The sequence below is a fragment of the Paroedura picta genome, chromosome 12 (assembly GCF_049243985.1).
Source record: "Paroedura picta isolate Pp20150507F chromosome 12, Ppicta_v3.0, whole genome shotgun sequence".
In the NCBI taxonomy this organism is placed as follows: Eukaryota; Metazoa; Chordata; class Lepidosauria; order Squamata; family Gekkonidae; genus Paroedura; species Paroedura picta.
Window position 1 is genome coordinate 53,110,332 of NC_135380.1, and position 25,284 is coordinate 53,135,615.

The 25,284-nt window shown below is 48.8% G+C and overlaps 1 protein-coding gene across 7 annotated transcripts in view; it reads left to right on the forward strand.

Annotated features, from left to right (window-relative positions):
- RAPGEF1 (Rap guanine nucleotide exchange factor 1) overlaps positions 1-25,284 on the forward strand; it is a 224,618-nt gene that overhangs the window by 109,336 nt on the left and 89,998 nt on the right. For all 7 annotated transcript variants that reach the window (XM_077305344.1, XM_077305348.1, XM_077305349.1 and 4 more), the window contains exons 4-7: positions 6,762-6,918; positions 13,541-13,629; positions 14,588-14,734; positions 24,918-25,041. In XM_077305344.1, coding sequence (XP_077161459.1) covers positions 6,762-6,918; positions 13,541-13,629; positions 14,588-14,734; positions 24,918-25,041 — 517 coding nt within the window. The remainder of the gene's footprint in view (positions 1-6,761; positions 6,919-13,540; positions 13,630-14,587; positions 14,735-24,917; positions 25,042-25,284) is intronic.

Consider the following 25,284-nt stretch of genomic DNA (forward strand, 5'->3'; position numbering starts at 1 on the left):
GTCAGAACAGCTTTCACAGTGCCGTGGCGAGCCCAAGGTCACCCAGCTGGCTGCATGTGGGAGAGTACAGAATCGAGCCCAGCATGCAAAGCGTCCTCAGTAATGTAACTTTCTGACCTGCCTGGCTGACAATTTCATTTATCAAATGGTAGACGAACCCACAAGAGGTTCAGCCATACTGGACTTAATATTGACCAACAGGCAAGAGTTGGTGGATGAGGTGAAGGAGGTGGGGACCCTAGGGGGAAGTGACCATGTCCTCATAGAATTCCCTTTGAGATTTTTCAGCTATGTGAGGAGCAAACGTAAAGTGAAGGAGGCAATAGGCCCACTGTTGGGTGGGGATGGACAAACTCTAACGGAAGATGCAGAGAAAGCAGAAAGGCTTAGTGCCTATTTTACATCAGTTTTTTCCCACAGGTCAAAGTGTTTAGGCACATCTAGAGATGGCCATAGCCAAAGGACATTGTCTGGGTGGCAGGTTAACATGGATAGAGAGGTTGTCGAGAGGCATTTAGTTGCACTGGATGAGTTCAAATCCCCTGGTCCGGATGAAATGCACCTGAGAGTACTCAAAGAACTTTCCAGAGAACGCACAGCCCTTGTCCATCATCTTCGGAACCTCTTTAAGGACTGGAGATGTCCCGGAGGACTGGAAGAGAGCAAATGTTATTCCGATCTTCAAAAAAGGGAGGAAGGATGACCCGGGAAACTACAGACCAGTGAGTCTGACCTCTGTTGTGGGGAAGATAATGGAGCAGATATTAAAGGGAGTGATCTGCAAACATCTGGAGGACAATTTGGTGATCCAAGGAAGTCAGCATGGATTTGTCTCCAACAGGTCCTGCCAGACCAACCTGGTTTCCTTTTTTGACCAAGTAACAGGTTTGCTGGATCGGGGAAATTCGGTTGATGTCATTTACTTGGATTTTAGTAAAGCTTTTGACAAGTTTCCCCATGATGTTCTGATGGATAAGTTGAAGGACTGCAATCTGGATTTTCAGATAGTTAGGTGGATAGGGAATTGGTTAGAGAACCGCACTCAAAGAGTTGTTGTCAATAGTGTTTTATCACAGTGGTCCCCAACCTTTATTAGGCTGGGGACCGGCAGGGCATTGGGCCGCGCCCGCAGGGACCGCGCGGGCCACGCCCACGAGCCGCGGCCGGCCGCGCCCGCGAATCGGGCCACGCCCGCGAGCCGCGCCCGGCCGCGCCCACGAATCGGGTCGCGCCCGCGAGCCGCGCCCGGCCGCGCCCGCGAATCGGGCCGCACCCGCGAGCCGCGCCCGGCCGCGCCCGCGGGCCGCACCCGTGGATCGGGCCGCACCCTCGGGCCGCGCGGGAGTGGCCCGGCCCTGATTCCCTCTCCCCGCCTTCCCCGCAGTAAGAAGCTTCCCGGGCCGCAAGCTTGCGGCCTGGGAAGTTTTTTACTGCGGGGGGGGGGGCGGGGAGAGGGAGCCGCGGCCCGGCGCCATGGCCTTTGCGGCCCGGCGCCGGGCCGCGGCCCGCAGGTTGGGGACCACTGTTTTATCAGACTGGAGAGAGGTGAGTAGCGGGGTACCTCAGGGCTCGGTGCTCGGCCCGGTACTTTTTAACATATTTATTAATGATCTAGATGAGGTGGTGGAGGGACTACTCATCAAGTTTGCAGATGACACCAAATTGGGAGGACTGGCAAATACTCCGGAAGATAGAGACAGAGTTCAACGAGATCTGAACACAATGGAAAAATGGGCAAATGAGAACAAGATGCAATTTAATAAAGAGAAGTGTAAAGTTCTGCATCTGGGTCAGAAAAATGCAAAGCATGCCTACTGGATGGGGGATACGCTTCTAGGTAGCACTGTGTGTGAACGAGACCTTGGGGTACTTGTGGACTGTAAACTAAACATGAGAAGGCAGTGTGATGCAGCGGTAAAAAAGGCAAATGCCATTTTGGGCTGTATCAATAGGGGCATCACATCAAAATCACAAGATGTCATAGTCCCATTGTATACGGCACTGGTCAGACCACACCTGGAGTACTGTGTGCAGTTCTGGAGGCCTCACTTCAAGAAGGACATCGATAAAATTGAAAGGGTACAGAGGAGAGCGACGAAGATGATCTGGGGCCAGGGGACCCTATGAAGATAGGTTGAGGGACTTAGGAATGTTCAGCCTGGAGAAAAGGAGGTTGAGAGGGGACATGATAGCCCTCTTTAAGTATTTGATAGGTTGTCACTTGGAGGAGGGCAGGATGCTGTTTCTGCTGGCTGCAGAGGAGAGGGCACGTAGTAATGGGTTTAAACTTCAAGTACAACGATATAGGCTAGATATCAGTAAAAAGTTTTTCACAGTCAGAGTAGTTCAGCAGTGGAATAGGCTGCCTAAGGAGGTGGTGAGCTCCCCCTCACTGGAAGTCTTCAAGCAAAGGTTGGATACACACTTTTCTTGGATGCTTTAGGATGCTTAGGGCTAGTCCTGCGTTGAGCAGGGGGTTGGACTAGATGGCCTGTATGGCCCCTTCCAACTCTATGATTCTATGATTCTAAGAAGGCATAATCCAGGAAAGGCAAGTGTTATTGGATACTTAGGGCTAATCCTGCGTTGAGCAGGGGGTTGGACTAGATGGCCTGTATGGCCCCTTCCAACTCTATGATTCTATGATTCTTTGATTCTATAACGGTTCACAATTGGAACTGGGAAGTCCCGAGATGCTATAAATAGCGATCAGGACCAACCTTCCACAGACACACAACCCCCCCCCACACACACACACACACATTAGAAACCAGCAATAAGCACAGAACCAGGGCCGTAAAGAACCCTAGCGAAACCGCAGAACTAAGAACTAAAACCAACAGTGTCCTTGGAGCCCATCATATTTGAAAAAATGGAGGGAGGGGAGAAAGCGAGGGCCCTGAAAGGGTAAGGGATCCCATAATAAGGGGCAGAGGCAGAGACAGCGGTTGGCGGAGACCAAAGGGCCCGGAAATCAACCATATACGGGCCCCCTCCAGACTCCAGCCCATCCCTCGTGACACTAGGGTGGAGGCAAAGGTAAATATCCCGCCTGTGACACTGGTGCTGTGCAACGCCAGGTCAACAAACAACAAAACCTCTACCCTGCAAAACCATTTTGCAGAGCAAAGAGTCGACCTGGCGTGTGTGACAGAAACCTGGACCAGGGAAGGCGAAACAGTCGCCTTCAAAGACCTAGCCCCTGCCGGGTTCTCTGTCCTTCACCAGTCCCGGACAGCGAGGCGGGGAGGAGGGGTGGCAATCGTAACCCGAGAGGCTTTCTCCTTCAGGGCCCTTCCTGCGCCGTCAATACCAGGCATTGAATGTGTCGGCCTCGGATGGGGATTAACAGAGAGCGTGGCCATCTGGTTAGTGTACCGTGCGCCCAATGCACCACCAGATGCCCTGCCTGCCCAGCTAGAGGCGGTGGCGGCCTGGACGCTAAAGTTTCCCAGTCTATTAGTCCTGGGGGACTTTAACGTCCATGCTGAGCTGCCGTCCTCTAGAACTGGGCAGGACCTAGTGTCAACCATGGCAACACTAGGGCTCTCGCAGTTTGTTGTTGGCCCCACCCACCAAGCAGGTCACACCCTGGATCTTATTTTCGGCGTAGGTCTGAATGTGGATCTGGTCACGGCAACTGCCGTGCCATGGTCAGACCACTATGCCCTGAAGGCTCAGCTATGGGTACCACTCCCACCTCAGTTGGGCGCCGAGCAAATTTCAGCTCGCCCGTGGAGACTTATGGATCCGATTGGATTCCTGAACGCTCTGCGGGATCCAATGCCTCCTGGCACTTCTCTCAATGGCCTGGTCAGTGACTGGCATGACAGACTGCTGACTGCCATTGATGAGATAGCTCCCCGATGCCCTCTCCGGCCCCGTCTCAAGCAGGCGCCCTGGTACACCTAGGAGCTTCGCAATAAGAAACGGGAATTGAGACGGCTAGAGCGAGTTTGGAGGAAGATTCGTGACGAAGCCTCGAGAACATCTTATAGAATGCAGATGAAGGCCTATGAGATGGCGGTGAAGTCAGTAAAACGCAATTTTTACTCAGCTACCATCGCATCTGCAGACTCACGCCTGGCTCAATTGTTTAAGGTAGTTCAGTCTCTCACTGTCCTGGCTGAAGGGCAACAAAACACTAGCAAATTGGATATCAGCTGTGAGGCATTTGCGAGTCACTTTGCAGATAAAATCTCGACACTCCGCCATGACCTCCCTCCAACCTTAGATACAGAAAGTGAACTAGAGGCCCCTTGGCTGTCTTTGGAGAAAACCCTGAGTAACTTCAGACGACTCACGCTGACCGAAGTGGACAGGATACTAGCAACAGCGAGGCCAACCACATGCCCACTAGACCCTTGCCCATCCTGGCTCTTAAGAACAGCTGACATAAGGATAAAGGGCCCCCTCCGGGAGATAATCAATCAATCTCTCACAACGGGAGAATTCCTGGAGGGACTGAAAGAGGCTGTGGTATACCCACTGCTGAAAAAAACATCCTTAGACCCACGAGAGCCCAACAATTATCGACCCGTCTCGCATTTAGCGTTTCTGGGGAAGATGATAGAAAGGGCTGTCGCAAACCAACTAACAGAGTACCTGGAAGAAGCTTCGGTCCTAGACCCATCCCAGTCAGGCTTCCGGCCTGGCCATGGGGTAGAGACAGCGCTCGTCACCGTGACGGACGACCTCCGCCGCCAGTTGGACCGAGGCGGGTCGGCACTGCTGATATTACTAGACCTCTCAGCAGCATTCGACACAGTCGATCATGAGCTTCTAGCTCGCCACCTCATCGATGCCCTCCAATGGCTGATCTCCTTCCTCCGGGATCTTGGACAGGGGGTTGCAATAGGAGAGAAAACATCAGACCGCCGACAACTTACTTGTGGAGTCCCACAAGCAGCGGTCCTCTCTCCTATCCTATTCAACATCTTTATGCACCCTCTTGCACAACTAGTACGGAGGTTTGGGCTGGGTTGTCATCAATATGCCGATGTGCAAGTTCTCTGGAAAGTTCTTTGAGTACTCTCGGATGCATTTCATCTGGACCAGGGGATTTGAACTCATCCAGTGCAGCTAAATGCCTCTCGACAACCTCTCTATCCATGTTAACCTGCCATCCAGACACTATCCTTTGGCTACGGCCATCTCTAGATGTGCCTAAACACTTTGACCTGTGGGAAAAAACAGATGTAAAATAGGCACTAAGCCTTTCTGCTTTCTCTGCATCCTCTGTTAGAGTTTGTCCATCCGCACCCAACAGTGGGCCTATTGCCTCCTTTACTTTACATTTGCTCCTCACATAACTGAAAAATCTTTTCTTGTTACAATGGGCTTCCCTGGCCAATCTTAGCTCACTCTCAGCTTTGGCCTTTCTGATGAATGATCTACAGTGCCTGGTAACCTGTAGGTACTCTTCTTTAGAGCTCTGTCCTTCCCTCCATTTCCTGAACATTTTCCTTTTCTTTCTTAGTTCCTCTTGAAGTTCTCTGTTCATCCAAATAGGCTTCTTAGAGCTCCTGCAGTGTTTTCGTCTTTCTGGGATAGTCATTGATTGAGCATGCAATAGCTCTTGTTTGAGTAGCGCCCACCCTTCACATGCTCCCTTCCCTTCCAGCATTCTCGTCCATGGTATGACAGTCATCATGTCTCTGAGTTTATTAAAGTTTGCCCTACGAAAATCTAACATCCGCGTCTGGCTACAAGCTTCCTTGGCTCCCCATCTCAAAAGGAATTCTATGAGGACATGGTCACTTCCCCCTAGGGTCCCCACCTCCTTCACCAACTCTTGCCTGTTGGTCAGTATTAAGTCCAGTATGGCTGAACCTCTTGTGGGTTCATCTACCATTTATGTTATGTGTAGGGTGTGAGTTGTTGTGTATATCTGGAGGGGTAGCCCCGATCGCCTGGTGCAGCACCTCAGGGTTGGCCAGTCCAGGGTGTGTGGTGTGTGTGGTATATGTTGTGGTTTGGAATTGAATGTTTGTGCGTTGGGTGGGATTGGGTTGGACAATTAGCGTTGTTTGGCAAGTGGGGGTGAGTTGTTAGGTATAGTCTGAATTAGTTGTTGGAATTGATTGTTTTGGGGTGGGTTTGGTGGTTCGGTTGGTGGTTGGGTAGTTCAATTAGTTGGTGGAGTTGTTGTTGTTGTTGTTGTTGTTGTTGTTATTATTATTATTATTATTATTATTATTATTATTATTATTATTATTATCTTTCGATTTATTGCCCACCACTCCCTTACGGCTCGTGGCGGGTTACAACATTTTAAAAACCCCAATAAAATCCATTAAAATCCCTCAACAACAATTACAATATAACATTATCGGTTAGCAAGCTAACCTGGCAAGATAGGCTAATCAACCTCCCCCTCCTACTACAAGCAGGTGGAGAGGGGATACTGATGGTACTAATCCCCAATCTCAATCCCAGGTCCCGGGTCCCGGGTCCCCCGGGATTGGTTTGGGTGGTTCAGTTGATTGATTTGGGTGGGTTTGGGTGGTTCAGGCAGTAGTTGGGTAGTTCAATTAGTTGGTAAAATTGATTGTTGGTAGAATTGATTGTTTTGGGGTGGGGTTGGGTAGTTCGTGTTAGGATTTAGTTGGTTAATTGGTAGAATTAATTGTTTTGGGAGGGTTTAGGGTAGTTAATGGGTTGGAGTGTAACTTGTACATCACTGAGTGATACAGAGCTTGGCAGTAGTTCGTTTACGGAGAGCTGTGTGTGTGATCATTGTCATGGTTTTTTCCCTCCAGTTCCGCCATCTCCTCCTGCTACAGCCGCGTCTACCAGAGTCTGGCCAATCTGGTCCGTTGGTCTGATCAGGTGATGCTAGAAGGCGTGAACTCCGAAGACAAAGAGGTGGTGAATACCGTAAAAGGGGTCATCAAGGCCGTGCTAGACGGAGTCAAGGTACGGTGTGCTTTGTGGTTCATGTCCTTTTACCCCCTCTGGGGAAAGGTTTTCCTGTTAAAGGTGACAGTTTTTAAGAAATGGGTTAAAGCAGTGGTCCCCAACCCTTTTATCACCGGGGACCGGTCAACACTTGACAATTTTACTGAGGCCTGGGGGGGGGGGGCGTAGTCTTTTGCCGAAGGACATTGTTGCCACCTGAGCCCCTGCTCCGCTTGCTTTCCTGCTGGCACCCCTGACTTCCCGCCGCCCACTGGGGGGCCCTGCCAGCAGCAGCTGTGCAGTGTGCAGTGCCATGGCGGCCGCTGGAAAGCACCAAAGGTGAGCCGGGGGCAGAGTGGCAGGGCAGCCCCCGAGGCAGCATCCGGGGAGGAGGACAAGGAGGAGCCGCAACCCAGTACCAACGAATCCATGGACCGCGACCGGTCCCCGGACCTGGGGTTGGGGACCACTGGGTTAAAGCACCAAACTCCCCTTCCATCTTGAGTGCATACTAATCTCAACACGGATAATAACCATTGTGAAGTTAGTCTCCTCTGGTGGATGCCTTCAGATGTTCAGGGTAGCTCTTTGAAATGAGGTCTCCCTCAACCGCTGGCAAGCTGCCCGAATCAATACTTTTGAGCATTTGGTTAATTTTTTAAAAGTGCTGATTTGCCTGGGGAGATTTCTGGGTCACTTTTCTTTTTTTCTGGGCCATTCAACGGGATCTGGCTGATCCCGTTCATATAGAGCAGTTCAGCACACCGTGGAGTCTTGGTGGGGCTCCTTTGCGAGCTCTGTGGGTGATCCCTGAAAGGCTACTAGGGGTGCCACTCAGGACGGTCTAGGAGGACCACCTGTCTCTCTCCAGCACTGACTTGTGAATGCAGATGGCCCAGAAGGGCAAAGCAAAAAAGAGACTGGCAGTGGCCTACTAGATTTGCTTTGATCTGGCCATGCTCTGGATAAATAGCATTTTCTGCAGACACACAGACACACTCACGGAACGTGCATGGAGCGACCTTAAACAGAATCAGCCCATCCAGGGGCTTATTGTTTGCTCGGACTGGCAGCAGCTCTCCAGCTTCTCAGGCAGAGCTCTTACACATCGCGGACTGTCTGGGCTTTTCAACTGGAACTCCGGACCTTTCTTTTTGTAGCACAAGCTTAATGCTACAGATGACAAGACAATACTTGAGAGAGGCTTCCTTATTTGTTTGCTCGTTTGTTTGGAAAGAGGGTTCCCTGCAGTTAGTCACGTGGGGGGGGTCGGCGTGGGACTAGTGTGACAGGAAGACCCCTGACTTCCCACCCACCCTCCCAGTGGGTGCACAGCTGGTTTCAGCTCCCTCCCCCATCATAGTGGAGAGATACTGAAAAGCATTGTTGGACATTGAGGGAATGGGCTGGCCCTGCCTGCTTATTCCCGGGGCTTTCCATAGCCCGCTCATGTCCCCCACTCCTGTGAATCTGGCACAAGCATCTCTTTGCAAGCCGCCATGGTTGGGGTTAGAGAAGCATTTCTGATGGCAGCATCCTGGTGCAGGAGTGAAACCTGCTTGTGCGGCTGCACAGCGCCAACGCTTGGGGAAGCAGTCGTTCTGCCTTGTTTGCCATTCACTCTAGATCAGTGGTCCCCAACCCGCAGGCCGCAGCCCGGTGCCAGGCCGCGAAGGCCTTGACGCCGGGCCGCGGCTCCCTGTCCCGGCCCCCCCCGCAGTAAAAAACTTCCCAGGCTGCAAGCTTGCGGCCTGGGAAGCTTCTTACTGCGGGAGGGGGGAGAAGGAATCAGGGCCGCGCCCACGCATTGTGCATGCGCGGCCGAAATCGCGCATGCGAGGCACTTGCATGCATGTGCGATTTCGGCCGCGCATGCACGGCATGCGCGGGCGGGCAGTTGCCCTGCCAGTCCCCAGCCTCAAAAAGGTTGGGGACCACTGCTCTAGATAGTTACAGCAATCACATTGATTTGTTTCTTTGTTGTAACCCACTGGTTTTTTGAAGCTCTGTTGCCTGGAAGAAATGGTGGTTGTTCAAATGCAATAAAGCTTAAGCAAAGATCTTTAAGTCTGAACAACAAATCAGAGATAAAAATTGATTTCAGTGGCTCAAAATGCAGTAGACACATTTTGGTGGTAATATTTGAATGGCCCAATGATCAGCTGAAATGGATAGAGAGGGGAGGATGGAGTTTTTCTCCTCTTCGGGCAAAACTTCCACCTGGTAACTCCATTTCTTGATTCTTTTCAATACCCAGATACAGATACATTTATCTCGGACAACGACCAGTACAAAATACAAAACAGTAAATCACTATGTAGGATTGATTAAAAGTTCCAAAATACTTCATCATGTATTCAATAAATCCGTTCTAACTCTTATACATATTTAGCCAGGCACGTCTACATTTAATTGCTAGTCTTGCATATTTGGCAATAATATGGGATAAATTCTTATTTTTATCCGAAAGGAGTTCCTTTAATTTGCCTTGTCTTGAAGTAGCTCTTAAGTCAGTAAAGATGGAAAACAGTAATTCTTGATGCAATTGATTATAAATACAGCAATCAAAAATCACATGCTCGGTGTTCTCAGGGCCGTTCCGCATTCGTCCAAAATAGCACAATGGTTACTAATTGAAATCGCTACAGTTTTGCCGTTATGCACAACGTCGTTGACAATCTGCAACACTCCTGAAACCGATCCGCAAAAAGCGCTTCGTTGTAGCGCTTTCAGGGAAATCCCAAAAAGTGGATTCACCCTCCGGAAAGCGCTACACTCCTGCAACCAATCTGCAACACTAGCGGGAATGTTCTGTGCGTTACCATTGTTGCGGTTTCTGCAAAGTCCCTCCCCCTAGCTCTCTCCTCTGATCTTCCGGCGAAGCGATTGCCATTGTTTTTTCTCCGAGCGAGCGGAGATCAACGCACCGGCAAGCCTTCGTTTACCCAGCAAGGCTTCCCCTGCTGCAGTCCCTCTGTTTAAAGTCACCAAGCACAAGCAACAAAGAGGCCCATTTTCTGGTTTATTTTCCCTTTATTTTTCACAGTGTTTTTGGCCAAAAATCGCGCCCATGAGGGGGGGGGGGTTCCACTCGGGGGGAGCGTGGCAACGATGAAACGGCAGCTCGAACACCACCTGCTAGCTGGATGGGTCTTTCCATTGCAACAAATCAACGCATATTCGTTGCAACGTGTTTGTGTTTTTTTTTAAAACCTTCCTTAAAGGGAAAAGGGCTGTTTGGGAGCATGAAAACGGCCACCCATTGGCTGCTTGACGGCCAGGGGCGGGACACAGCTCAGCAATATTGCTTCCTGGCTAGCAATTTTTGCCGAGTCCGGAACCCTTTTGGAAACGATAGAAACGCAACTGGATTCCACTACAAAGGCAGGTATGCATAACGACGAATTCCACTATTTAAAATGGCGATTTTTCGTTCCGCAAACAATTTGCAACATGGATCCCGATGCGGAATGGCCCTCAGTGTTACTGTCCTGGCATAAGCAAGTTCGTTCCTGGGGTGGAAGCTTATTCTCGCCTGGGGAGATTGGCTCCCCCTCTTCTGCAGTCCTTTCAAGCTATCTCTAGTCTCCTCCTTGGTAATGTTGCCGTGTTGGGTTGGTTGATGTGTTTATGTATTAGCATGGTTTTTATGTATTAGGGGTTTTTATCGGGGGGGGGGTTATAGGCTGCTACCCGCCACGAGCCTTAGGGGAGTGGTGGGCTATAAATCCAAATAATAATAATAATAATAATAATAATAGTAATAGTAATAGTAATAGTAATAGTAATAGTAATAGTAATAGTAATAGTAATAATATTTCCCTCTACCCATGCTGAAGACCTTTCAATACCCTTTATGCCCCCTTCCACAACCTGTACACAGAGAAATTTTCCCAGTGTAAAACAAACTCATTGGTTACAGCCCAGCCCAGAAAAGTACGAAGCTATGTCTCAATTACCATGAAACCTTTATTTTGGCCTTGCAGCTCTGTTTGTACAAGGGTGGCCAAACTGTAGCTGTCCAGTGTCCATTAACTACAGTCACCATGAGCCTGCGGCAGGGGCAGAAGATATGTACTGCAATGTAGTAGGCCCTGTCCCAGCCCAGTACCTTTCTGTGGTCCTCCAGCTGTTTTTGAGAGGCTAGCAGAAGCCTTTCAGTTCTGTGTTCCGGAGGCTGCGTCTGCCTTTGCTGCATCTCATGGCATGGGAGGGTTGTGTGTAATGCCAGACTGGGGTTTTCTCCTGCCAACCTTTAGTATTTTAGTTAGAGGGCGGTATATAAATACAATAAATAAATAAATGTATGGCCAAGTAAGGTTCTTCGCTCGTAACCTGGATAGCCTGATCGCGTCAGATCTTGAAAGCTGTCATCCTTGGGCAGCTCCGGTTAGTTTTCGGATGGGAGACCACCAAGGAAGCCCCGGCTGTGATGTGGAGGCTGACTATGGCCCACCAGCTCTGCGTCTCTTGCCTAGAAAGCCCCAAGGGGTCCCAGCAGTCCGCTGTGACTTCACAGCAAATTAAAAACACGAGTTCTTCAAGTCTAGATGGCCTGGATGGCCCCTTCCAGCTCTTCTGTGATGATTCTAGGAGGTCAGCCTTTTGGATCCGTTGGCCTCCCTGTCAGAATCCCCTGAGGAGGAACCTCTTTGCTCCGAGGTTTCTGTCCTGCTCCCTCGTGACTCGCAGCCTTGGGGCAGATTACAACAAGAAGCTTGGAACAATTCATATAAAACTAAGAGGTGTAAATTGACAATAGAAGCAGTATTATAACTTGTTAATTAAGCCATAATACACAGAAACCATGGGAGAACTGACTCACACTTGGGACAACGGAGGTTTCCAGTAACCTAGCTTGTGATTGAGTTCATTAAGTCAGGAGAGGAAAGGCTGCGGACCCTCTCCAGAGCTCTCATGGACCCCCAGGGACCTGTGGACCTCTCATTGGGAATCCCTAATGTATTTATTTTAAATATATATTTTGGTATTATATGGTTTTACTCTTGCTGTAATCTGCTCTGAGTCCTCCGAGAGTTGGATAGTAAATACAAATAACAACAGCAATAATTTTCTTTTGTGGGGTGGAGAGCATGATGGGAAGAAGGCTGTAGAAGAGGGGCTGATTCGCACAGGACAGGCACCCCCTAGAAGCTGCCTGAAAATGAATTTATTCACCTTGTTAACCACTGCTCTCAGGCTAGCTGGCTCGCAGCGGTCTACAGACAAAAAAAGCCATTAAATACAATAAAATACATTTAAGTACAATAAAATAAAAGGTGGTAGAATACTGTAACAACTCACCCCCCAACGAAATTCTATACCCAACTTGATGAACCCCCCCCTCTCCACCTGACCCCATGCCTCGAGGCATAGAAAAATGTGTAAAGTATCAGGGGGAGGGACCCAAGAGTCTTCCTTGCTCTGGCCTCAACCAAACTCCTGGTAGAGGAGCTCCTGTGTCCTGTGTCAGTTCCAACAAGCCCCTTCGCTCTTCTGGGAGCTCATTCCACCCAGCAGTGGCCAAGACCCAAAAGGCCCTGGCCCCGGTCGAGGCTAGACACACTTCGTGTAGACCAGGGAGCACCAACTCATTCATTCATTCCCAGAGAGCCAAGTGCTCTACAGGAGGCCTAAGGAGATAGAGGGTCCCTCAGATACGTGGGCCCCGGCCGTGAATGGCCTTGAAGGTCAATGCCAAAACCCTGAACTTGATCCGGGATACCCCCAGCAACCATTGCAGCTGTTTCAGCAATGGCTGCATATCAGTCCCACAAGATGTTCCTGTGAAAATGAGTAGATGGGGAGAGCATTGTGGGTAAACATCATCTCGCTACACAGATTGGGACCCTGCTATGCATTTTGTTCTCATTGTTAGCTCATAGGGAATGTTGCTGATTTTGGGCACAGCTTTCTCTCCAAGAGCCCCAAAAGAATAATCTAGCGGCACCTTTGAGAGTAACTGAGCTTTTATTTACAGAACAAGGAGCGTGCATAGGCAGCAGCATCTGACGTTAGCAGGACTGCGTGCTGGGGGAGTATTTGGGGAATGGCTTGGTGTGTCTTTTGGCTCCGGAATATCGAAAAAAATTACGGATGGGAAAGCCAAGACGATAAAGGGAGCCAGCCCTGGTGTGGTGGTGAAGAGCTGTGGCCTCTGTTCTGGAGAGCCTGGGTTTAATTCCCCACTCGTCCATGCGCAGGTGGCTGGGTGACCTTAGGCCAGTCACACCCCTATTAGAACTGCTCTCACAGAGCAGTTCTTTCAGAGCTCTCTCATCCCCCACCTCCCTCACATGGTGCCTGTTGTGAGGAAAGGAAGAAAAGGTGATTGTAAACCACTTCAGGTAGTGAAAAGTGGGGTACCAAAACACAACTCTTCTGAAAACAGAGCTACTGAAATTGGATGGGATTGCCACAGACCTTTAAAATTAATCTTTCCTGAATGTTTTGGCTGTGCGGCCCAAAATAACAAAATGAGCTCCATGACCAGGTCCTAGGTAGGCACACAAGCCATTCAACCATATGCTCTCTCTCTCCCCCTCCCCCCTCCCCCAATGTGGACAGAATGTTGTCTTGAATTTTGCCGAGTTTTGTTCTTTTAATATATGTGTGTGTGTGTTATTGATATTGTTATTAGGAACTGGTCAAGCTTATGGTTGAGAAGCAAGAACACCCCTCCCCCACAAGCCCAGTCAACCCCATTTTGCCCGCATGTAAATCGGACAGGTGAGTCACAGCTTCCTGTTTCCAGGAGAGTGAGGGATGTATGAGCCACAGCAGAAAGAAAGTCCTTGTAAGCAGGGAGGTTTCCTCAGGGGGTGGATATTTCATTCATTCATTCATTCATTCATTCATTCATTCATTCATTCATTCATTCATTCATTCATTCATTCAGTTTGTTGATGCAGCTGTTCATGGTCCAGCCTGCTTGCAGTAGTTTACAACATTAGCCATAAAATACAATAAAATCTCCACAGCACCCATAAAACTTCCACAGATCAAGACTCCCACACCCCAAAAAACCCGATGGCCCATTCGACCCAGTGCCGGGGGGGGGGGGGGCACGTTGTTCAGAAGAGGGACCCAGATCGTTCTTGCTCTGGCCTCAGTCAAGTGCCTGGTGGAAGAGCTTTGTCCTGCAGGCTGTGTGGAACTGTGTCAGTTCCAACCAGCCCCTTAGCTCTTCCGGGACCTCGTTCTACCAGGTAGGGGCTGACCTGAAAGGCCTTGGCCCTGGTTGAGGCCAGGCACACTCCCTGTGGGCCAGGATTTGTCAGCCTAATCAGATTTGCACAGCAAAGAGCTCTGCGAGGAGCATAAGGAGTTAGACAGTTGCTGAATCCCTACAGTTCGCCATTCCCTGGTCTCTTGCGTGCATGTGTGTGCGTGCAGGAGATATTCTCAGTGGTTGCTTGTGTTCCCCCTTCCTGAATTCCCCAGTCCTTTCAACGGAAGCGGCCTGTAGGCTTGCCCTCCTGAATGCAAGAAGATGACGAAGGAAGAGAGTCACTGGATTAATAGACTGCAGTGAATTAGAAAGGCCACGTGACAGTAGGCAAGTCAGTTCTCGAAGAGCAGGAGAGGCTGAATTCGACAGAGTATCTCTATGTTTTCTTGCTATCCCCTTAGGGGTGTAAAATGCTACTAACACTTACTCAAGCTTTGCTCTTTTGACCCTCCTCAGCCCCTCAGAGCTTCCCCTGACAGATCGGGAGATGGAGATTCTCAACAAGACGACGGGGATGACTCCAGAGGTGACAGCAGATTCCACAGATGAAGAGGTTGCCCCTCCCAAGCCCCCCCTTCCTTGCATCCGGGTAGCTGAAAACAGGTAACTGGAAAGTGATGCCTCAGCCTCAATGAAGTCTGCGACTGAATGGTTTGCAGATTCCCAGCGTTGGGATCCCCGCCCGTCTTCTGCAAGGCCCTGGAATGTTACAGAGGGTTCCAGGGGGTGTTTGAAGACACAGAGTTGGCAAGCCTGGCGTGTCCCCTTCCAAACTTAGAGTGTGCCCTAAAATAGATCCAGCCTCCCACTATTGGGTCCCCTGTTGGGCTGGGGAAAGTCACATAACCAGGCAAAGGGTTGGAGATGAACAAAATGGGCGGTTTGCGCCAGTTCCCCCTGCCTGCTGCTGACCTGCCCCCATTTCAAACTCCCCAATGGCCCCAATTCTCCAGGAGCAGCGTTGCATTGACACTGGCAAACTGCAGAGGGCGAGGCAGGAAACTTCCATTCTGCCCCTGGAAAGTCAAGCCTGAATCAAACCCAATATGTTTGCCAGGGAGGTTGATCCACGAGGGCGCCAAGGTTCCCCGAGACATGCTCTCAAAAACAATTGGTGGAATCATTGGCTGAGTACATTCACTGGTGAATGCAATAAAAATATTGTGTGTAATATATTTATTTGATGCGGTCTGAGCCCTGCCTGTCCAAGGAACTGCCTCACCCAGTAGGCCCCCAGAAGTACCTTAAGGCAGTGGTCCCCAACCTTTCTATCACCGGGGACCGGTCAACGCTTGACAATTTTACTGAGGCCTGGAGGAGTAGTCTTTTGCTGAGGGACGTCGCCGCCACCTGAGCCCCTGCTCCACTTGCTTTCCCACCGGCACCCCTGACTTCCCGCTGCCCACTGGGGGGTGTTGCCAGCAGCAGCTGCGCCGTGCCATGCCGAGGGGGAGCCCCAGCCATGGCAGCCGCCTGAGAGCACCAAGGATGGGCCAGCGGCAGAGTGGCAGGGCAGCCCCCGAGGCAGCACCCGGGGAGGAGGACACGGAGGAGCGTGGTCCAGTGCCGATCTACGAATTGGTACCAGTCTCTGGACCGGGGTTTGGGGACAGCTGCTATAGAAGACTGCACTTTTGAGAATCCTAGATATGCTGTAGAAACAGATAAAGATCTGTAAAGGGTTAATTCTTTACAAATCCAAAGAGCCTTGAGTGACAGTCTGCTCCAAGCAATCTGATTGGTTAGCATCAACTCAGCAGAGACTTCTGAACTGGATGCTGAGGAGATTCAGTCAGACTTATGCCTTGACTGAGTTGTGTACTGACAACCTGATTTCAGCCCTGACTGAGAACAGTTTCACACGATAGGAGAACCTGGGAACGTTGGCAATGGAGACCCCCATTTTGGCTAAAGAAAAGAGATAGGTCTTCTAGAGAGAGAAGAAAATTCCCCACTCAGTCAAGCAGGGGGTTAGCTCTGGAGTGCAGTGATTCCTGGCCTGCCGGGGTTAGAAAATTGCCTTTTGAGTCCTTAAGAGTCATTTAAACACTCAAGATGAGTCCTGGTGTTTTAAGAGGTTTGGGTATTGCAAAGAGTGTGCCAGCCTTCTGGAAACCAAAAGAGTCAGTGTACTGAAGTGTTTGGGGAAAACCCTGGAACAAAAGCCTCTCAAGATAAAGATTTAGGTTACTGTGCAACATAAGAACCTCTCATTATATAACATAAGAACTAAAGTCTGTTCATGTACTGATTTCACCTCAGAGTTATCGATACTGTGTTACCATAGAAATTTTACCCCTGCTTTCACCTGACCTTTTCCCTCTATGTTGAATAACATATTTTGTTAATTTGGAATATAAGTTAGAAGGGGCCCCCATTCCGTCTCTCAGGTTGCTGGATTGAGCAAACAGCCAAAATATTATACTGTGACTGGCTGGAACAGACATCGTCCTTCAGGAAGGAAGAAAACAGACAACCAGTGTGGCCCAGTAGGGAAAAAACAGAGGGGAAATTTGGCTCTAAGGGAGGAATATGGGTGGGACCATCATTTATGGGGTTCCCCTTTTATACTTCAGCAATCTTCAGGGCAAGGATGCATTTCCACTGGTAGACAGGAATGGCTTACAGAGTAACTGTATCCAGCTGTGTAGCTCCTTTCCTTGCCAGTCAGCAACAGAAATATACGCCACTAGCATGAAAATTCACGGTCCCATTAGGGATTACCATTGGGTATGCTATTTTCAAACACGCAAGCACTGCCTCACTAGTGGTGTCCTAATGGCACTATGATTGGCCCAAAATATTCCAACTGTTATGACATTCTGGCATGAAAACACTGCAGTTAAAAGATGGGTTTTTTTTACTACAGACTTCCTTTCTAAGGTACAGTGAGTAAGTTAAAGTCAAGGGATATAATTTCAACTTTAATAATTTCCCAACTTTAATTGTGTGAGACGTGCAGAAAGTAAACAGGTACACTTTTCTGCACCACAGAGATGATGATGAGAAAATCTTTAGCAGCTGAATTTTAGTAAAAGTCACAGAGCCCTTTTCAGGAAAATGGTGACAGTTCTTCAAAGCTGAGATTGCATATGAAAGATCAGGGACAAGCAGGCTTGCCGTCAAGATGAGGGATTGCTTCAACTTGGTAAAGGAAGTTGCCATTCTTTATGAATCTTGATTTTACCTACAAAGATTGAGGATACCTGCCAAGAGTAAAAACTTATCTGTCAAGGGTCACTGTTTACGGGAACCACCTTTTGGGGGAAATAAAGCTCTTCATCCCACAAACAGTTGTACTATTTCATGAGGATTTTAATCTGTTCTCTATACATCTCCCCCATGCAATTATTCTAGGCACAGAGACCTGAGAGTTCCCTACTGGAGGGAGACAGGCACATTTTCAAAGGCAAGGATCACCAGTACTAGTAATAACCTTCTGTTAAACAACGTATATTCCATCAATTTAGAATTCAAGTATAGCTTATTAGGTTTTGTAGTACTGATACTAATACCCCTATTTCTCACTATATTTTCTTTACATCATTAAAAAGCCAAAATAATTTAATGTCTGATCTTGTATCAGACAGCCTGTCTTTCCTCATAAACTTGGCATATGCCTCATTTAACGTTATATATCAACATCTGCAGCAAAGAAATTAAAAGACGCTTGCTTCTGGGAAGGAAAGCTATGGCAAATCTAGTCAGCATCCTAAAAAGCAGAGACATCACCCTGCCAACAAAAGTGCGTCTAGTCAGGGCTATCGTATTCCCAGTTGCAGACCTAAAGCCTAAATAGATTTAACACCACCATACAAGTGCACTTGCCTCTGAATACTCTACTTTTAAAAAATTAAGTGTTTTTTCTTGAAGAAATAATAATATGGGTCTCTTTAAAAAAAACCCACTGCTAGTGTAGTATATTTTACAGTATTTTGAGTTGGAAAGAACTTCAGAGTTAAGCCCTGTCCAAACCCACTGGTTTCAGTGGAGTAATGCATGCTTAACTCTGCATGGGATCAGGTTGTACAATCATTTTGTGCTTGTCCTGCACTTTTTATTCTTTTAACTAGCATAGTTAAAGTTAAGATAACTCTCAGTTGCCCTCATCTTTGAAACTAGGAAGAAATATAAGACACAGTGTAACAAACAAAATATTTTAACAACTTCTAAGATCTATAGATATCCAGCAGATATCCCTTCCAACCATACTGTTAAATACCAGCACCCTTACTTTAGACCAGTGGTCCCCAACCTTCTTCCCACCGGGGACCAGTCAATGCTTGGCAATTTTACTGAGGCCCGGGGGGGGGGGAGTATTTTGCCGAGGGATGTCACTGCCGCCGCCTGAGCCCCTGCTCTGCTTGCTTTCCCACCGGCGCCCCTGACTTCCCGCCGTCCGCTGGGGGGCGCTGCCAGCAGCAGCTGCACAGTGCCACACCGAGAGGGAGCCCCAGCCATGGCGGCCGCCCGAGAGCACCAAGGGTGGGCCAGCGGCAGAGTGGCAGGGCAGCCCCCGAGGCAGCAGCCGGGGAGGAGGACGAGGAGGAGCCGCGGCCTGACTGATCCACGGACCGGTACCGGTCCCCAGACCAGGGGTTGGGGATCACTGCCTTAAGGTAATCCAGCATTATAATGCTGGTGGTTCCTGCCCAAGGGATGTTCGTCTGGCCTCAGCCAGGTCCTTTATGGCCATGGCCCCCACGTGTTGAATAGAGTTGCCAGTCGAAACCAGGGCATTGAACTGTTATGATTTTAACTGTGATTTTATATGTTTATACGTTATATTGCAAACTGCCCCAAGCCTGCCCCACAGGGAGGGTTGGTGTATAACACAACTATAAATAAGCACATTTGGTGCCAGGTGTTTTGAAGCAAAGCAGCAGGCTGCCCAGTCATTTGAGCTGCAAATGAAAAAGGAGCATTTGGAAAGCAGGATGCAGCGTTGGGCAACAGTGAGCCACAAAGATCAGATGGCAGCACCTGACATCCCTGCTCTGCAGGTCGGAGGGCGGAGCTACAAGCCCGTCAAACCAGAGAGCTAGCGTGGTATTGTGGTTAGGAGCGGCAGCCTCTAATCTGAAGAGCTGGGTGTAATTGCAGCTGACTGGCTGACCTTGGGCCAGGTCCGGTTCTCACAGAGTTGTTCTTGCAAAGCAGATCTCTCTGAGCTCTCTCAGTCCCACCTACTTCACAGGGTGCCTGTTGTGGGGAGAGGAAGGGAAGGCAATTGTAAGCCGCTTTGAGAAGAAAAAGAAGAGTTGGTTTTTATCTGCCACTTTTCTCTAACAGAAGGAGTCTCAAAGTGGGCCAGGTTCTCTCAGAGCTGTTCTTGCAAAACAGTTCTGTCTGAGCTCTCTTAGTACCACCTATTTCACAGGTTGACCTGGGCCAGGGCTTTCTCAGCCCTGGCCCCAACGTGGTAGAATGAGCTCCCGGAACAGCCAAGGGCCCTGTCGTAGTTGTCAGCTTTCTGTAAGGCCTGCAAGAAAGAGCTCTTTCGCCAGGCATATAGTTGAGGCCAGGGCGGTGTCCCTGGTGTTACCATCTGAGATCTCTACCTGAAACCAACGGAGATTAGCTAGGATCCTCGCTCCCAGGTTCTTGAACATGCTGAACTGGTCATGCTCATGGCTGAGAAGCAAGAATACCCCTCTCCCACAAGTCCAGTCAAACTCATTTTGCCCGCATGTAAATCGGACAGGTGAGTCACAGCTATGCTTGACAAAGTGCTTAGATTCCTGTGTCCAGGGGAGTGAGGGATGTATGAGCCCCAGTTCATTCATTGACCATGCTGAACGGGGGGAGGGGGGGGTTTGATGTTTTATGGTTTGCCATCTTGTTTTAGTGTTGATGTTATATTGTTATACTAGGGGCAAGCTAGAGATTGGCAATGGGAAGAGGAAGGGGAGGAGTTGTCCAGTCTGTAAGGGCGTGGGGTTGATTGTGTGTCTTGTGTGGGAGGTTGTGGTGGCATGGTGGCAAATGAGGGCGTGGGTGTGGAGAGATGGGTGTCAATATCCTGTGGTTTGGGAATGTTCGTTGAGTATGGGAGAGGACTGATTTTTGGGAATTGTGGCATAGTGGTTACAGATGAGCTTTCCAGAGCCATGTCCTCAGATATGTGAAGGGGAAATCAGACTGAATACTCTTCTTAGGGGAAGATTACATGGCAACAAATTCCTCCCAGTTCTGCGTCATTTCCCTTTTTGTATAAATTCGTCCACAGACACCGAAATATCCCCCTGCCCTAATACACATGGGGTAGTCACAGTACACAGGTGTCCACCCTGCTCCTTATGTCTCCATTTTTTCACTGTTGATAAAATGTTATGTGCCCTTATGTTTCTTTCATGGTTGCTCCTTAGAAGAACCCTGTTGTTTACTACCCAAAGGAGTCTCAAAGCGGTTTACAAACACCTTTTCCCTTCGTCTACCCACAATAGAAAACCTGTGAGGGATGTCGGGCTGTGAGAGGTCTGAGAGAACTGGGAATGGGCCGCAGTTACCCCCAGCAGCCCTCAGGTGTCTCAAAGCAGTTTCCAATGGTCTTCCCTTCCTCTCCCCATCGCAGACTCCCCATGAGGGAGGTGGGGTAGAGAGCCTCACATTGAAGCTGGTAACCCTAAGAGGACGTCTCTCTGTGCACAGCAGTCTTGACCTTAGTAAGGTTTTTTATACTGGTTTTTTATTTGCCAGGCCAAGGTTGAAAAAGTCACTTAAGTTCACATGTCTTTCCAGCCATTTACTTGTTCACAATTTACAGTTTCAGGCTGTAAATATTCTTTATTTAGATCTTCCTGCACTTTCTAGACTCACAGGACTGATGCTGGTCTGTCTGTCTGCGCCCCAAGCCCAGGAGGGACACGCCCATAGCCCAGGAGGGACACGCCTGCACCACTCCCTTCCAACTGCAGCCTGCAAGCCCCTCCCATAGTATCTAGAGTATAATAGAGTATAATACTCAGCTCTGCAGGCAAAAATGGCTCCTTTATTTATTTTTATTTATTTTTTGGATTTATCCCTCGCCTCTTCCCTTCTTGGTCTTCTTGGACGGACAGTTAGCCAGGAAATGCCCCTGGCCACCACACAGAGGAAGAACAAGACGCCACCGCCATTGTGCTTTTACCCTCCCAGTGCTCAGAACACGGGGCTGATGAGGAAAGGACATTCCACATCTGGCCATTGTTCCCGCTAGTAAACAGTTGTGTGCATCATGCACTTTGACGATCATGGTTCCCAGGGTGTCTATTTGTGTGCTCAGGTTTCATAAGGAAGCAAACCCACATAGGAGGAAGAACGTGAAAATAAATAAAAAGTCCATTTTTAATTCCCTTATTTCTTCACTTTCGTATTTTCCTTCCCCTTTTTAGCAGTAGACACTCAAAAGCTCCTGAATATTGTTTTCAAAGGTAGATCCTCTCCCTCCCCAAAGTTTTAGAGATTTTTAAGAATCGGCAACAAGATGAACATTATGCGGTTTGGCAGATGGTTTGCCCAACAACTTCCCCCAACAATGCATCGCATGTTCTAGAGAGATTGTTCTTTTGCCTTTCCTCCCTGCCTCAGCTTGAATTGACAAACTTGGAATTTTCAGTAGGGACTGAAGTGAAATGACGCCTCATCCTGCGAGCTTCTGGTACAAAAGTCTTATGATGCCCTCTGCCGATTCTCAGAAGCTTCTCTGAAATCAATTTCTGAGGTAGAACCAAGACTGTAAAATGGATTTCCCAAGTTAGCCTGCCTAGAAGGGCTGTCTCTGATACAGAAATCAGGACTGCTCTGGCCTAAAAAGAAGAAAGCCCCACATCTCACTACCCAAAGCAGTGTTCAATCACCTTCCTCTCCCTACAACAGACACCCTGTGAGGCTAGTGGGACTGAGAGAGCTCAGAGAGAACTGTGACTGGCCTAAGGTCACCCAGCTGGCCTCATGTGTCAAAGCAGCTTATAATCACCTTCTTTCCTCTCCCCACAACAGAAATCCTGTGAGGCAGGTGGGGTTGAGAGAGCTCTGAGAGAACCGTGACTGACCCAAGGTCACCCAGCTGGATGTATGTGGAAGACTAGGGAATCAAACCCAGTTCTCCAGATTAAAGGCCACCACTCTTAACCACCACACCAAGCTGGCTCTCTGTTAAGGTTAGAGGCCATACCAAGACTGGAAGACAGCACTCCTGTCCACTACACCAAGCTGCCACTCGAAAAGCCCTTCTTTGTCACAGAAGGCACCTCATAGAACTGGGAAGACTGGGATTTTCCTTCATGTGGTGGTGGAAAGTGCCATCAAGTCATAGCTGACCTGTGACAATCCTGCAGGGTGTTCAAGGCAGTAGGTGGTTTGCCGTTGCCTGCCTCTGTGTTGTGACCCTGGACTTCCTTGAGCCAACCCTGCTTAGCTTCCAGGAACTAAGGAGACTGAGCTGGCCTTGGCTGTCCAAGTTTGGGTTTGGTGGCCTTCCTTACAGGGCTTGAGGCAGCTTATAATACTTCTGCAACTCACTCAATGCAGACCTGACCTTGTCTTTGACCCAAAAATGGCAATTGGTACAGAATGCAGCTGTATGGGTCCTCACTGGGTCATCTTGGAGGACTCATGTTCAGCCGCTGCTGAGACAACTGCACTGGTTGCCAGTTTGCTTCTGGATCAAGTTCAAGGTATTGGTTTTGACCTTTAAGGTTAGATGCAACTTGGGTCCCACCTACCTGTGAGACTGCTTACCTGCTTATGGCACTTTTCTCTGTGGGTATGAATTTGCTGATCATCTTGGGGCCCTGGGAGGTGCACCTGGCCTCGACCAGGACCATGGCTTTTTTAGACCTGGCCCCTATCTGGTGGAATGAGCTCCCAGAAGAGCTGCAGGCCCTAATGGAGCTTTCTTCCACCAGGCATTTGGTTGAGGCTGGGTGGTTATCCCAGGGTTATAAGATTGAGCCTCCCCTGGGTTCCTGGGCTAGGTGCTAGACCCTGCCTGGAACCACAGGGTGATCTACCTCCCCTTGGTTACATCACTGGGAATCCTGATTGTATCCTATACTGAGGCCAGAACATTTGAAACATTAGGGAGGAGCTATATGTTTTAACCAGTATTGCTCTTCACTTTGTGTTTTTGGGATATGATGTTTTTATGGTGTCTTATGGATGTATTTTATCATGTTTTATTGAATGTAAGCCACCATGAGCCAGCTATGCTGGGAGTGGTAGTATAAAAATGGAATGAATAAATAAATAAATAAAATACACAAATTGGAATACAGGAAAGACACAATTTTAAATCACAGTTTAGGAGTGCTGGTAACTTAATCAAATGCAATCCTAAATAACACTTTCCTGGGGAGGAGGTTCTATAACTGGGGGGCTTCCACTGAAAAGGCCTTGTTTTGTGTACCCACCCAGTGAGCTTTGATTGATGGGGCAGCCAGGAGAGCCCCTCCCTGTGATCTTAGTTCCCAGCATGAACAAATGGAAGAAGGCACTCCTTGCAAGCAGGGCTTCTGTAGAAATGGGGAGACTGACTCTCGCGAGGTATTCATGTTGGCTCACTGCAGCAACAAACCAAAGGCAGAGATGTTGTGCGGAGGCCCCGTTTGCAGACTACAGCCCATTTAATCAGATGCTGAAAGATCCGTATGAGTTGGGGGGGGGGGTCCATGACATACAAGAAGCAGGCTACTCTGTGATATTGCTATGCAAAATTCAAATTCATGCATGATGTCTAGTACCATGAGCAATCCCAACAGATGCAAACCAGACTAACACCATCCTCTGAGTTTTACCTTGCTGATAGTAACACTTCATGACTTCAAGTTGCTCATCTCCGACTCAGGTAAGGACTGTCTTTCCCCATAAGTTCCTGAGTGGGAATGAGGACCACAGGGAGCGTGCCATCAATCAGATCGTTCCCTCTGGCCGTCACATGACAGTGTCAGGAGGACAGACTAGAAAACAACTACTTCTTTATTAAAGCAAGCGTTTCTTTCTAAGCAGTTCTATCCAGGACGATTCAAGTCAAAATGCAGTTCTTATCCCCAGCTTTCCCGTGCAAAGATGTTCACACGCACACTCAGACTAAATAGGCTCTCAGGGGCAGGTGCTGTCCGGGAAAGCATCTCCAGCATTGGCCTTGGACGACAGCAGCACTTGGGGCACTACTGAACAGCTGCAGGCAGGGAAAATGGCTCCACAGAGGCTCGGGCATCTCCAGTCATGGCAGGGATCAGTGGGTTCTGACAGACAGGAGCTTTTCAGTGGGAGCCCCACCGTTCTGGAACAGCCTTCCCAGGGAGGGGTCTTTGGCCTCCTCCCTTCCGATCTTTACGAAGCGGCTGAAGACAGTTTCATTTTGGCCGGCACTTGGTTAAGTTCACTCCGTTGTGATTTTAAATTTTGGGTTTTATGATTTTGTACGTATTCTACCTAAATTTTGAGCTCCTGAACAAGAAAGGTGGCTAATAAATGATTTAATTGAATAAATAAACCACTTACTCTGCAGTTAATTATTACACTTGCATGAGGCAGCTGTTGCAGGAGAATATTTCATGGGTTGGTGGAGGAGAAATTTTGCAGATATTTTTGTACCCCTTTGGGGTCAGTGGGTTATCCGTGTTTACCTTGTGAACAGAATGTCCTGTAGCTCTTCTTTCTAAAGGAGAGAGTGAAAAAGCAAAGCTGATTAGACCGCAAAGTGTTGCTCGCACTGGGGATGCAGGAGAAATTTGTGGCATCTCATTTCTTGATAGAAAAAGATTTTGATGCTCATATTAGTTTTTAAAAAATCTTCACACAGTCCTCCTCCAGCGCTGCCACCAAAGAAACGCCAGTCAGCTCCCTCTCCTACAAGGGTGGCCATTGTGGCACCCATGAGCCGGACCACCAGTGGCTCCAGTTTACCAATCGGGATCAACAGACAGGTAAGAATGGGGCTTCTCCTGAAGCATTTGGAGTGGTCTGGTGCAGGGGCAGTTGCAAAAATGTTCATTTGAATCCCATACGAGAAAGCTGGGAAGGGAATTACTATCATTTTAGTTAATGGTTAGGAGTATCATCATCATTCTAAAAATACCAGAGCAATACTCCCAATATTGTCCTTCCCAATTTCTCATACAAAATTATGATTTTGCAAAGATTCCTGCCTATGAGTGAACGATTGCCAT